The following is a 13231-nucleotide window of genomic DNA, read 5'->3' as shown; positions in this document are numbered from 1 at the left end:
CAGTGACTCTAAAACGGCATGTCAAGTTTTATTTTCTTCCAGTGGCCAGTACATTAAACGGACCTTTGCAAGATGGTCGGAGCCGGTTGAAACCGGATCGTTACTCTAAGTTTGGATGCTGGGAGAGAATAGAGGTTACCCTAGTGGGGTTTTCCCTGTGGACGCTCCCCACACTGGTTCGGATAAAAAGTAAAATGTCCCTGGCTGCCTGGGGGGCAACTCATAGATGCAGACACACACACACACACACACACACAATCATGTCCTCCAATGTGCATTAGGGCAAAAATAAACACCAACACAAAACACCTGTATATTAATGTGATATTTACAGAAGAGCATAGGTCAAATTCAGCGGGATTATGGAATGAATTTAGTAACCGAATGCCTGAAGAGGATCACATGTGTGTAGCGTACCTGTGGCACAGCTGGAAACTGAATGGGATTAGGAGAATACATTATCTATTGTACCTGTCATACCAATCAAACCACCTCCGCTCGGTCCTGACACGGACGTTCCCTTCTGGGAGGCCGAATGCAAATACAACGTTTAGCTGGCTGACTGCGCTTCTATTTATTTGATTTTGTAAATTCAATCACCGCATATAATTGGAATTATTTGTAGGAATATTTACATGGCAGAAGTATTTATTTTGATTATCCAAAGAGGGTTTTAGAAGCTTCCCTTTGTCAAAATGGAATTCAGTCATTCAACCTGCAAGATGTATACATTTAGAGTGCAAAGTTGTCTTATTTATGTTTAACGAGTATACTCGATATGGCTGGAAACGTATATAGCAAGGGTCATGTTTTTGGAGAGGTCTGTTTCAGTTTGAAGACATAATAACGAGATAAGACACGATAGATCTGACTGTAATTACATGCTTGTGTTCCGCTAAGTTAAAATGTTTCTCAGAAGCATTAAAGTAACCGGAGTGAAGAAAAACTGCATCCAGTTTGTGACACTTAGACACAACGCCGACACACTGCAACGCTCAAGAAGGACAGAGGGAACATAAAATATGAATATATGAGGAGAGAATATCTGTGGATTTGCTTTTCTATTTACTCTCAAGTCCATTTTACATTGCCAGGTTTACGGATGAAAGAGTAAAGCAGATAAATAGTCACACAGGGCATTAAACACATAAACGTAACATAAGACTTTGTTCTAGATGACACAGTGATGATACAAATCTTTTTTTTTACACATTGACTTCACGATGCATCACCTGCTGTCTTTTAGCAAGCGTCTGTTTAAACTGCGTTGCTTTTAGTCTACTTACGACCTTCACTTCTGCGTATTTGAAATATAGGGCGGGGTCTTTATCCACACACACCGAGCTTTGACTGACAGCAAGCAGTGTGTTTTTATGAATTAAATACCAGACTTAGACCTGATTTAGATCTGATTAGACCTGTTCGGTGAAACAGGCCTCTGGTTCAAGCCCAGTCATCCCATAAATGTTGCACTGCTCCCTTAACTGTTACCAGAAACAACCCCCTGCTGATCCACTTCCTCGGCTTTGGCACCGTCGAGTTTACTGAAAGGCCGCACAAAAAAAAAATGTTTTCCCTGCTGGATCCAAGCTTCCGGCAATACAACAGCAAAAAATAGAAAAAAGTTTTCCCTCTTGTGGGTTCTGTGTCTATTTTACCATGTGTCCGTGTCTATTTTCTCCCTCATCAACTTTCCTTTCCTCCATTTCTACACCTGCAGCCCTGATGCACGCGTTGGTCTTCGGAAACGTGACAGCCATCATCCAGAGGATGTACTCCCGCTGGTCACAGTACCACACCAGAACCAAAGACCTCAAGGACTTCATACGCGTCCATCATCTGCCGCAGAGCGTCAAGCAGCGGATGTTGGAGTATTTTCAGACGACCTGGTCGGTCAACAACGGCATCGACTGCAACGAGGTAACACATAAATAAATAAATAAAGGTTGCTTGTGGTTGAAGTCACACTCCTATCTTAAATACAGCGTACTGAAATGTGAGATGTGATGGAACTGGGACAACCCGGACATCACACTGAGCAACCCCCAACGGCACGATGGCACGAGGACAGATTACAGAAAGCATGAAGTGAAAAGGGGGGGGGGGGAACCAGTTAGTCGCCTAACGGGGGCTCGTCCCTCCAGGCTGTGAATCCCTGCGAGACAGCTGTCAGAGCCCAGACCAGTGCTGAGATGGAGTGATGATCATGAATCCCAGACAGATAAATTATTGATGGGCCTGTTGATTAAAGTCAGCACCGGGTCTGATGACTCATTGATCGACTCCATGTGGCGGTGAGATTCAGGTCTTAGTCCCCAAAAAAGCAGACGGACGGATGGACAGTATTCCATGTTCAGTGACACATCACATTTACGTGTTATGTGTGAAGCATCATTTTGTGCTGAAATATAAACACAAACAATCTGCATATTTACTAGTGCAATTAAGAAAAACAATCACGTTGATTTTGTTTACAACCATGCAGCGGGAAGAGGAAGGCTTGAGACTTTTGGAGGAAGTATAGGGTCCAAGAAAATATACGTTCTTGTGTGTTGTGTAGATTGTAAAAAAAAACGCTGTGAGGCAAACAATTGGCTTTGGGCTGTGTGAATAAACTTGACTTGACACTAATGTTTCCTGCGGTGCAGGAATCAAATCAACGGCAACCAGGGCTGGAAACGCAATCACCGCGTTGCAGCACGGCTGTGCATTTCACAGCTGTCGCGCTCTCCTCATTTCCGACTCTCTCTCTCTCTCTCTCTCTCTCTCTCTCTCCTCCCCATCGCCTTTACAGCTGCTCAAGGACTTCCCGGACGAGCTGCGATCCGACATCACCATGCACCTCAACAAGGAGATCCTGGAGCTGTCGCTGTTTGCCTCGGCCAGTCGCGGCTGCCTGCGCTCCCTCTCGCTGCACATCAAGACCTCCTTCTGCGCTCCCGGAGAGTACCTCCTCCGACAGGGCGACGCGCTGCAGGCCATCTTCTTTGTCTGCTCCGGGTCCATGGAAGTGCTGAAAGACGGCATGGTGCTGGCCATCCTGGGTACGATAAGGGGGTGGGAGGCAAAGAAGGATTGTGGTTTTACAGAGGAACCTCTCGGCTGCGTGCGGCCTTCTGGGCATCACTACGGCCTAAAGGCTAAAGCTCAAGCTCAGGGTGTGTTGTTATTAAACTACAGGAAAAGCAACCAGTGATGAATGTCTTTTTATCACTGGTGGCTCAGGTCATTTTCAGGTCATTTCAGTCTCATCTAGACGAGGGTGGTTCAGTGCTGGTCCATGGCAGGTGAAACCAGTCCTTAGAGGCTCACCCAAAGGCACATTTTTATGCATTTTAAGTTGCAGTGTTAAATGAACGTCTGAATTCAATAAGGCTGAAGCTAAACACTATATCGCCTTGCCGCAACGACTTGTTTGCAGTCTACAGAAACAGAATAAATAAAACGTAATAAGTGTATTTCAGTTGTGGCATTACCCAGGAATCAGCAATTCCAAAATGCTGCAATCCTAATATAGAAATGTGCTTCTCATTAATGGAGAAACAAGGTTATGAAACATTTGCAAAAGCTGCAATTCAGCTGAAACTAAAAAAATATTTTTGGGTGTGGTTATTCATTAAGCAATAACAATCGTTGTGCTATTAATACAGTAGGGTTTGTTATGGAAAATTCTAATGCAAATTCAATTAATTATAAGAAAGGAAATACTTTTGGGAGAAACAACTGAATAAAGCAGACACTTGGAGCACAGCAGACAGACAGCAGATGGAAGCAAAGCAATCAATATTTGTCATATAAAATGCTCTGAGTTTACCATACAGACCATAACCCTGCCTCTCTCTATCCTTCAGTGCCACCAAAGATTACCTGTCAACATCACACCTGTCCTTCAATTCATCAGAACAAATTTATACCTACTGGATAATGTCCCAAACAAGTTATGCACACAAATTGTGTGATAGTCTGAGAATGTAATAAAAGGCTTTACGGACTTCCTGCAGGCTTCTTTGGAGCTGAACGAATCTCAAACAAGACGTGAGCACCTCTCGGGTCTGGTTGTCTCTCCATCCACCCTCATCGCCCGCGTGACACCACCGCTTGTGCAGACTGACCTCAATGGCTTTTGCAATGTGACCTTTGTGACACGGCGTTATGGAGCAATCTGGCACGAGCACGTGTGACTGGAAAGCGAAGAGTGTCTGTCAGTGGGAGAAAAAGCAAGAACTGCCCGAAAATAATGCCATTCATCACTTTGTCTCAATTGGTGAAGTGCTTAAATCTTTGCAGCGGTCGTGTCTGTGTGTGTGTCTTTGTGTGCGTGCGTGTGTGTGTGTGTGTGTGTGTGAGTGCACTTGACAGACGGAGAGCATCGTCTCTGTGCTTCCGCGTTGAGGTCAGGCTGCCGCTGAGTGTGCGACTCAAAGAGGGAGGGAAAAAAAAGCTCTTTTGGCTCACCGTCTTCGTCCTCCTCTTCTCTTTTTGACACCACAAGAGTTGGAGAGAGAACGTGTGCATGCTTGATGGCGAGATAAAAGAAAATAACCTAAAATGTCTGAAACAACTAAAAAAAACTGCCGAGAGGTTGAGGAGGAGACAGATCGAGGGAAAGAAATAGGATGAGAGGAACCGATAAGAGAATAAAGTAAATCCAGAAGAGACTTCAGCTGATCTAAAGCAACAAAAGGAGGCAAGGAATTATGAGAATGAAGGGCAGCAAACAAGAAACGGAGGGAGGAAAGAAGACATGAGGAATGTAGAAACAAAGAGGAGGCGGAAGTAATGTTTGAGTCGAGGAGCGGACTGAGACAGACACTCAAGAGACGGAGGGAGAAGCCACGACTGCTCCATCAGCCTCGGTGTAATAGAGCAGCGTTCACAGATGACCGTAATGAATATTTCATCACTGCTTAAGGGGCATTAACGCTAACGTAGCCCTTCGTACCACTTTGTCCTGTGAGGAAAAGAAACGTCATTCATTTACTGAGTAAATGTGTTTTATAACTAGACAGTAAATGCTTAAACTCTCTACATTTACAGTAGTCTTACTGTGGTACTGTAAAAAAATCAGATGACCAATTGTGCTTGTACCAACATCTGACAAGTCGGAAGGCAAAAGTTGATCAGCAACACACAATGGTACTCATATGGGTAGTGTAACAAAAAAAGGTTGTTATCAGCAGTGTTTATTTACTGCCTTGATTCAATCAGGAGCTGCAACGAGTTAGCGTTACCTCAACCACAGCCGAACCAGTCCCCGCATAAAGAAAACGTGACCTCAGATGATTAGATTACCTCAGTTATGACTCCATGGTCTTAGTTGAAAGAAATAGGACTTTTTTTTACCGCCGGGGGAGCAGGGGAAACCCACACAGCCGACAAACGCATGGTGACAGGTGCAGGTAAATGATTTGATAAACTAAAGGCTTCCAGAGTCTAAAATGCAGGCAGGTATCGGCACACAGGTAACAGACAGACTCCATGTAGCACCTACATTTGACAAACCAACAAAGGAACTGGGCTAAATAGTGACCGACTAATGGAGAGGTGGACATTGGCCAGCCGCAGGTCAGGTGACTTTATCGTATCATTTATTGCTTGATGAATCCTTTCAATAACGCTTTCTTGGTCTGTGTTATGCGATTCATAACAACTTGTTCTGGGTGACCAGGCTGGTATTTATACTCTTCTCACATGATACAAGATTTTTCTTTAGTCCATCAATGTATCATTTGACCACTTAGTTGAACCAAAATGAATGTATTCTTTTCATATTCAAATTTACATCAGCAAACTTGGTGGATATAAAAAAATAAAATAATCCTATAATAAAGTAATTCATGATAGCAAAGGACTTAATTACTCTTTGGAAAGTGACAAACCTGTCAAATGAATATACGTAGATATAGCTGTTAGTTATGCATGCAGACATGAGGGCAGAGGGACAGGTGTTCATCCTGCTGGTCCAGACCTCCTCAGACCCTCCATGCGGCCCTCTGACAGAGAAGCTCTTTAATAAATGGGAGCTCGGACAAGCGTTGCAGAGTCGACATTACAGGAACCACATCCTCGTCCCCTTTTACCAGAGAAAAACAGCATGATGTGACCCCTGAGTCTGACCCTCTCTCTCTCTCTCTCTCTCTCTCTCTCTCGGCAGGTAAAGGCGACCTGATCGGGGCGAACCTGTCCTTAGATGACCGAGTGATAAAAACCAACGCGGACGTGAAAGCCCTGACGTACTGTGACCTGCAGTGCGTGAACCTCCGGGGGCTCTACGAGGTGTTGGATCTCTACCCCGAATACTCGCAGAACTTTGTCCACGACATCCAGCAGGACCTCACGTACAACCTGAGGGAGGGACACGAGACCCACGTAAGTCCCTCCAATGAGTATTGTATCTCCAAGTCGCTGCGGCAATTATCGCAAAGGATGCCGTGTAAATAGAAACTCCGTAATGATTATGCACCAGACTCTCTTTTGTGTATTTGCATTGAAATGAATGAGACACTTGCAAAAATGTATTATGAAGGTACTGAAATAATGTGTGAGAGTCACAGACGGGTCAGAGGAAAGATGAAGGCAAGTAAGGCTGGAGTTGGGAGGGACTTTCACTGAAGAAGGGAAGAGTATATTTGTGGGGTTTTTGTGTGTGTGTGTGTGTGTGTGTGTGTGTGTGTGTGTGTGTGTGTGTGTGTGTGTGTGTGAAAGAGAGATGGAGAAACAGAGAGAGAGAGAGAGAGAGAGAGAGAAAATAGCCGGGGCGCTTGGAGGAGCTCTGCTGCTGTAATTATAGTCAGGTATTTCAGTCTCCACAGTCCAAACACAACTGGACCGCTTACACCAATGCACACACACACACACACACACAATCTGCAGAGGGACTTTCAGGGGAAATTAATGTGCAGACGGGCAAACCAGATCTCAGCACTGAGGAAGGTCGAAAGTGAAGAAGGGAGGAAGGAGGCAGAGGATGTGTTTGTGGGTGAGATGGGTGCAACATTATTGTACGATGTATGACCACAACCCGGTAGCATCTGTGTGAGGGGAATTATTTTCCATCATTGGATCACCTCGAGCAAAATAATTTTAGTTTATATAGTGCATTGTCAAATTTACTGCTGAGTGTTTCGAAACAACTCCTCTGCAATTTAAAACCGAGAGTAAAATAAAAAAAAGGCCACATCTTGATTGCTTTTTCTTGCAGTTCACCGACTGTACATTTCCTCTCTGGCTCTCTTGCAGATTAAGGCCCGACTATCCAGCGCCGCACTAGATGCCCAGGTAAAGCCCCTCAGGCCCCGTACGACACTTGATGATCGATGATTAAGATGATTAAGAAACTAAATGTAACACCTTACCTTCCCCTGTTTTTTGAAACTCAAATCTACATTCAACCGCAGATCTGCAGGGCAACCTGACAGTTTACCCGCTGGTAATAGACTCAATCCCTCCTTTCAAAGCTCTGATGAGTAGTTTTGTTTTCAGGTTTAGGGAGGAGAAAAATAAACTTTAAGCGCGTTGGCAGCGGTTTAATTATTCTTCCTCAGAATATCGGTCGAACGCAGGTGTTGCTTCCTCTGGGAGAGTTGTGTCATCGGCTGTCGATCCGTTGTCTGCTACTTCGATTTTTCCCCTCGTTACAAAATTGGATCCTCCTCTCATGGTCAATCAGCCCCCTTTGCATTTTTGCCTCGAACATGCTGACCGATGACAAAGCAGGGCACAAGACTGATGTCTGAAGTTCACTTTTGACGCCTTCTTACAGTTTCATGTAACGCATGGGTTATAATGCAATGTATGTCGCATTGGATAAAAGCGTCAGTTAAATGACATGTAATGTAAATGGTGGTCTGGGGGACCTTTGTCGAACCGCGTCATGAATCCAGCTGAGTGCTGTGAGGTATTAAGTGGATACCTACAGTATGTATTCAAAAGCACCTCAGAGAATTTCAGGTTCTTGGTATTACCTGCGCAATTACAGCTTAGGCTATGCTGTATGCAGAAATCAGCCCTTCTTTCATAAAGACGCATTTTACATAATCAAGGCTCATCCTCCAGTTAACACGGCATGAAGAGATTTTCATTTCATTCTATCTGCAGCCCGGGGTGAGGAGGAATGGGGGAGTGGTTCAGGGCTACCCGCGCCTCATAGAGGCGCTGGAGGAACTCGAGGAAGACGAAGAGGAGGAGGAAGAGGAGGCCACGCCCGCGCCTCTGTCGTCCGAGAGGAGTCGGGCGGTGACCCTCGGGAAGCCTCAGCCGAGCCGGTCCGGCGGGAAGACCTCGGCACAGAGTTCCACCGGGTCTCGGAGGAAGAACCAGGAAATTACTCTCACCACTTTGGACTCGTCCAACCTCAGCCCCAGGTCAGATTGATCGCCGCTGATTGGTCCGTTCGCCTGTGAAGGCCTTTCTCCCCCGTGACACGGTGTTGGTTCCGGGGGGGGGGTTTTGTCGTTCTTTTTCACAGTATTTGGTACAAACTGTGACAATTTTAACAATAGGACAAAAAATATGACCATATTAACGTGAATGTTGTGTCTCAATTATCCAACAATGGTTACGTCATCAGTAACGACCTTCCTCCCATCACACACACACACACACATTTCTTCCTCTCTGCAGGATAGTGGACGGCACCAAGAACAACGGGGGGACAGAGGGGTCCTTGGCTCTCTCCTTCTCAGCCAGGGGAGGACACCCTGTCCACGAACCAACCAGTGCCTCAGCGTCCTCCACAGGTCCCCCCCCATGCTACTCGTTACAAAATGGACTAATACCATTCAGAATCCCTTTTAATTCTCACATTCTCGAAAGTGACCCAATAACTGCCGGGTACCTGTTATCCGAGAAGTGATGTGCATCTTGATGTGATTTGTGTTACAGATGTGCTGCAGATCAGCACGGCAGAGTTAGCAGTTAAAGCAGAAGAGACCAGAGGACAACTGCAACACCTCGACCAGCAGGTAGGTGTGTGTGTGTGTGTGTGTGTGTGTGTGTGTGTGAGAGAGAGAGAGAGAGAGGGCTCAATAAGGATGGACCATGTATGTCTGAATCAGCATGTCAGGCATAAGTCAGGTAAATTGATAGAAGTGATGGTGACACTGCAGGACAGTCTGCTCGAGGAGGTGCTGTTATAATGAGGCTTCACAGAATCATTTACATTTACATTTTTCAATACTTTTCAATAATAAAACCCTACATTTAATCAGTCTGGTGACTCTGAGGAACCCCGGGGTCTCATTTGTGGCTTTGTATTTTTACACCAGACCTACTGGGACTAGTCAGTTACATTTTAGAATATAATATTTGATGGGGTTGGAAAGAAGTTTCAATGTCCTGCTTGAAATAATCCGTTCACACAGACACACCCGGCTCTCATGCTGAATCCTATGGTTTTGATTGGCGGGTGGCTAAATTGACATTAGACTTTTGGCAGGTGAGAAGGAGTGTTTCCTTCCCCCCCCTGCTAAGCCTCTGTCTGTGTCTGGGATGAGCAGATTCAGTCAGAGAGAGAAAGAGACATGTGAAGAAAAGGAAATGGATGGAGAAAGGGGGAGAGGGGAGATAGTTTTATGAAAAGAAACAAAAAGCCAATCAGTGTGGGAGGGGGGAAAAAAAAGACACAGACAGTGGCACACCATCTGTACAGTTAAGCACATTGGCTCTGTTGTCCTGTCTGTGTCGCTGCGGGTTACCTGGTGTCTGACAGGAAGTGTCTCAGCGTGGTCTTAGAGGTTGTTAATCCTCTCTTGGATCCATCCACACAAATCACGTCTGAGATGATGAAAAGGGGTTTGTTGGTTTGAACCTCGTCGGCTTTTCTGCACAAAACTCAAACATGAACGACAAAACGCAGCCGTTGGTATTTGCCGCACGCCGGAGGGTTTCATCGTCCACAGTATTTGAAGAGAAAAAAAAAAGACTTTTAATTATACTGAGGTGAACTCAAGCGCTGATTGTTCCACTCCAGTTTTTGTTTATACATCTTAGCTGTGGATGCGAATCCATTAGACCTACTTGACTTCTCAAAAGAACACATGCAATTTGGTGGTTTTCAGTGTCAAGCCTTGAGACCTGAATCCATACTCGTTAATAGAATAAACTGCAATTTTAAACCGGAGATATTTCCATCTTAGAAAACAACTGCAAAGGTCAAAGTCTTCTGATTGCCAGCCGAAACAAACAAAAGTTGCAGCGTTTTAATGAGCTACAAGAATTATGAACATAGCAATAAATGCTTCAATGCTCTGCGACCTCTCATCTTTAACCTTTAACCCTTATGTCACAATCTATGCCACTGGGAGGGTTTATTCTGGTGGAAGATGATTGAGGCTTTAATACAGTCACGGTGTGACCTTTGCACCGTGTCATGTAAATCCTAATGTGCAGCTACGCAGGAGAGAGCTGGAGGAACGAGAGCCATTCTCTGCACAAACTAAGTGATTGCACTTATGATTGCAAGAAGAGGCTCGACAGTGAGACATAGGTGCAGACACGTATGCACAGCAGCAGTGACCTACTTTGCTAAATGAACAGTGGGAACAAAAATCTAACACTTATAAGCAACGTTACAAGCATACACATGATGTATGTGGTATCTATGCACATTTGGGAAACATTTGCAGTTATTTTGAGGGGTTTTCCGGGTAACCTGGTAAATGTACTCGACCAAATGTTGGTCTTTTCTCTCCTCCCAAGGTGGAAATTCGGTCATCAATTGTTTCACGTTTGGAGCAGAAAGGGGAAGGAAGTCGAGGTGACTTCATCAGGAGCCCTCGCCAAGCCACTAACTCCTCTTGTGGGGGTGACTTGACGTTGTCTGAGGCGGGTTTCTTATTCTTGAAATTCCTCCATTGCTGTGCAATACGCCTGACATAAAGGTTGCTAATGTGGCGGATCACTGTATCCATGTACCGAAGTGTACTTCAATTACTGTCATTTGATCTGAGTCAGATCTTGTTGTTCCGTAATTCTCGTAGTTACATGAGCCTCGTGAAGTCTGTTCCGGGTGGAACACGTACCTGTGGGTGGGTTCCTGTCATCCATATCTGGCGTTTTGTCTGACTTTCTCCCGCAGACGGTTGTCCCTGAGGTGGGAGGACTGGAATCATGTTGACAGCGTGTCAGATTGGACTTTCCTGCCGCTCTCTCAGCTTTTCTATTTATATCAGAGCCAGAGTTTAGGTCCCGAGCTTTTTATCAGCTACCCCCGAGAGGAAGGGGAGAGGGCGATTGATGAGGGAGAATATATATGTCTGCGTCTGTTTACAGTATTTGTGTATCCAGCATACGTAAGTCAAACATTGTGTGTCCATGTTACCCCGCGAAGGACAGAGAAGAGTTCTTTTCGCCGCCGTGATCACAACGCACTGGATCGCACCTCCTCGACCATATTCACACAGCGACTGGAGCGGTTCCCACCCCCCCCCCCCCCGGAGTTGTGTGTCCTGCTGGGGGCCGACAGTGCATCCAGTAGCACCCGATGTGCACCACGGTTCTGATGAATGGTCATGAGTGATTCCGACTGGTAGAAGCAGATGGCGCGTCGGCGAGGCTTCCCGGGCCGCGCCCTCTGTGGACGCGCCAGCACGCAGAGAGCAGCTAATCACGCCGACCCCCATCATCAGCGTAATGACCAATTATAGCAGCACGATGATAACGGTGCTGAACTGCAGGCAGGAGAGCAACATGTTTTTTGGCCCAAAAGATCTGACCTGGAAATACAAAAACTTTATGATGATGTCCTGTACACCCTGCAGCTTTTTGTTCCGGCTAATTGGCATGTTTTCCCTAGAAAGTTCCTCTCGATAGCATCACTAAAAAAGATCAGCTAATGTATGTCGCGCTGAATCCACTCAGACTACTTATGGGCAAGTCTGCCTGGACTCATTTGGATATTATTCATATCCAAAGTTGTAACTATGGTTATTACAAATTAAAGGCAATAGCAGGGAGAAGAAATTTGACTCGCAGAGCAGACACTTTTACATAGTTATAAGGAATGAGTAAAAAACAATTGTAAACTCAAATTAAAACCAATAACATTTCATTTACTTTTCTTTACGCATCACACATCACATGATAAATATAAAGCGGTTTTAGTAGGAAGCAATCCGTTTGTATTGGCAGGTATTTCAACAAGCAGCTACTTGGTGGAAAGTGAGCAGCCACAGTGAGGTAGTTTTTCAATGACTAAAACTAAATCAATGGTGGCCCTGATTTCACCTTAAATCTAAAGAATTTACGTTGAAATGTCTTTTTTTTGGTTTTAATACCAACCATCCACAGCCAAGAATCATGGGCAACGGGTTTTTTGTTGTTGTTCTTCTTTAAAGATGAGAATTGTTTGTGTCTGCAGGTGAGTAACCTCGGGAGGGAAGTCGCTGACCTCGGACAGGTCATGAGGAGAATGGCTCAACTGATGGAGACCGTGGTGTCCTCGGCGCCGCAGCCGCCTCACCGCTCCCCAGCACACCCACACCCACGCCTGCCCCACCCTACCCCTCCTACGTCGTACCCCTCGCCCGCCTCCTCTCAGACTGCCTCCGTTTGGACAGACGCGCCGTCTCCCTTCACCGTCCCCCAGCAACACGGCGGAACGTGCCGCACGGACCTCCTCGCTCACCTGTCCCAGGACCTGCAGCCGGGTTACTCCGCTTTCCCCGTCCCGACCCCCGACCCGTCCGCGCTCCAACCACAGCCCGTCGTCTCAGACCCTCGCCTGCCTCCCTCCCCGCGCTGCTCGCCGGAGACGCCCCGCTTCGACGTCGGGGTCCCCGCCGCCATCGGGTCGCGGGAACGCGATGCGCCGCCGGAGGACGGGGGAGACGGGGGCCGCCATCAGAGCTCTGGGTGCTTACTGCAAACGGGACTTGGGGCCTCCTACCACAACCCACCTAAGGCTTTGTAGCAGTCCTCCGGCTGAACTTTGCGGGGGCCGCGCAGGACTTAATCCGGGACATTTTTCGGGGGACATCTTCCCGGGCTGAACGCATCATATCATTGGAGGAAGGTTTCCAGGGACTCAACGTATATTCCTTTTTTGTTTTTGAAGGCACGTGTTTAAAAATATTGCGGCATGAAAACAGGCACAGAAGGTGTAGGTGCGTTAGCTTTACCTTGTAGAATGTAGCGCTGTTAGACACGCTGTAGAGGTTTGGGTCTCTCTCCCTCCTGGCTGTTAACGTCTTCCGGTCAGCTGGTCTGGTCGGAGGTGCAAAAAGCATCGTGA

At 46.2% G+C, this 13231-nt stretch overlaps 1 protein-coding gene across 1 annotated transcript in view; it reads left to right on the top strand.

The window, feature by feature from the left end:
- kcnh8 (potassium voltage-gated channel, subfamily H (eag-related), member 8) overlaps nucleotides 1-13231 on the top strand; it is a 36220-nt gene extending 22989 nt beyond the window's left edge. Inside the window, exons 9-16 of the mRNA XM_037474392.2 lie at nucleotides 1721-1920; nucleotides 2795-3044; nucleotides 6155-6369; nucleotides 7240-7278; nucleotides 8098-8363; nucleotides 8623-8738; nucleotides 8884-8963; nucleotides 12359-13231. Of these exons, the coding sequence (XP_037330289.2) occupies nucleotides 1721-1920; nucleotides 2795-3044; nucleotides 6155-6369; nucleotides 7240-7278; nucleotides 8098-8363; nucleotides 8623-8738; nucleotides 8884-8963; nucleotides 12359-12910 (1718 nt within the window). The 3' untranslated portion in view covers nucleotides 12911-13231. The remainder of the gene's footprint in view (nucleotides 1-1720; nucleotides 1921-2794; nucleotides 3045-6154; nucleotides 6370-7239; nucleotides 7279-8097; nucleotides 8364-8622; nucleotides 8739-8883; nucleotides 8964-12358) is intronic.

The sequence above is a fragment of the Pungitius pungitius genome, chromosome 17, assembly GCF_949316345.1.
Source record: "Pungitius pungitius chromosome 17, fPunPun2.1, whole genome shotgun sequence".
Lineage (NCBI taxonomy): Eukaryota > Metazoa > Chordata > Actinopteri > Perciformes > Gasterosteidae > Pungitius > Pungitius pungitius.
The sequence above is the reverse complement of the archived record's forward strand: the minus strand, read 5'-3'. Positions and strand labels throughout refer to the sequence as shown.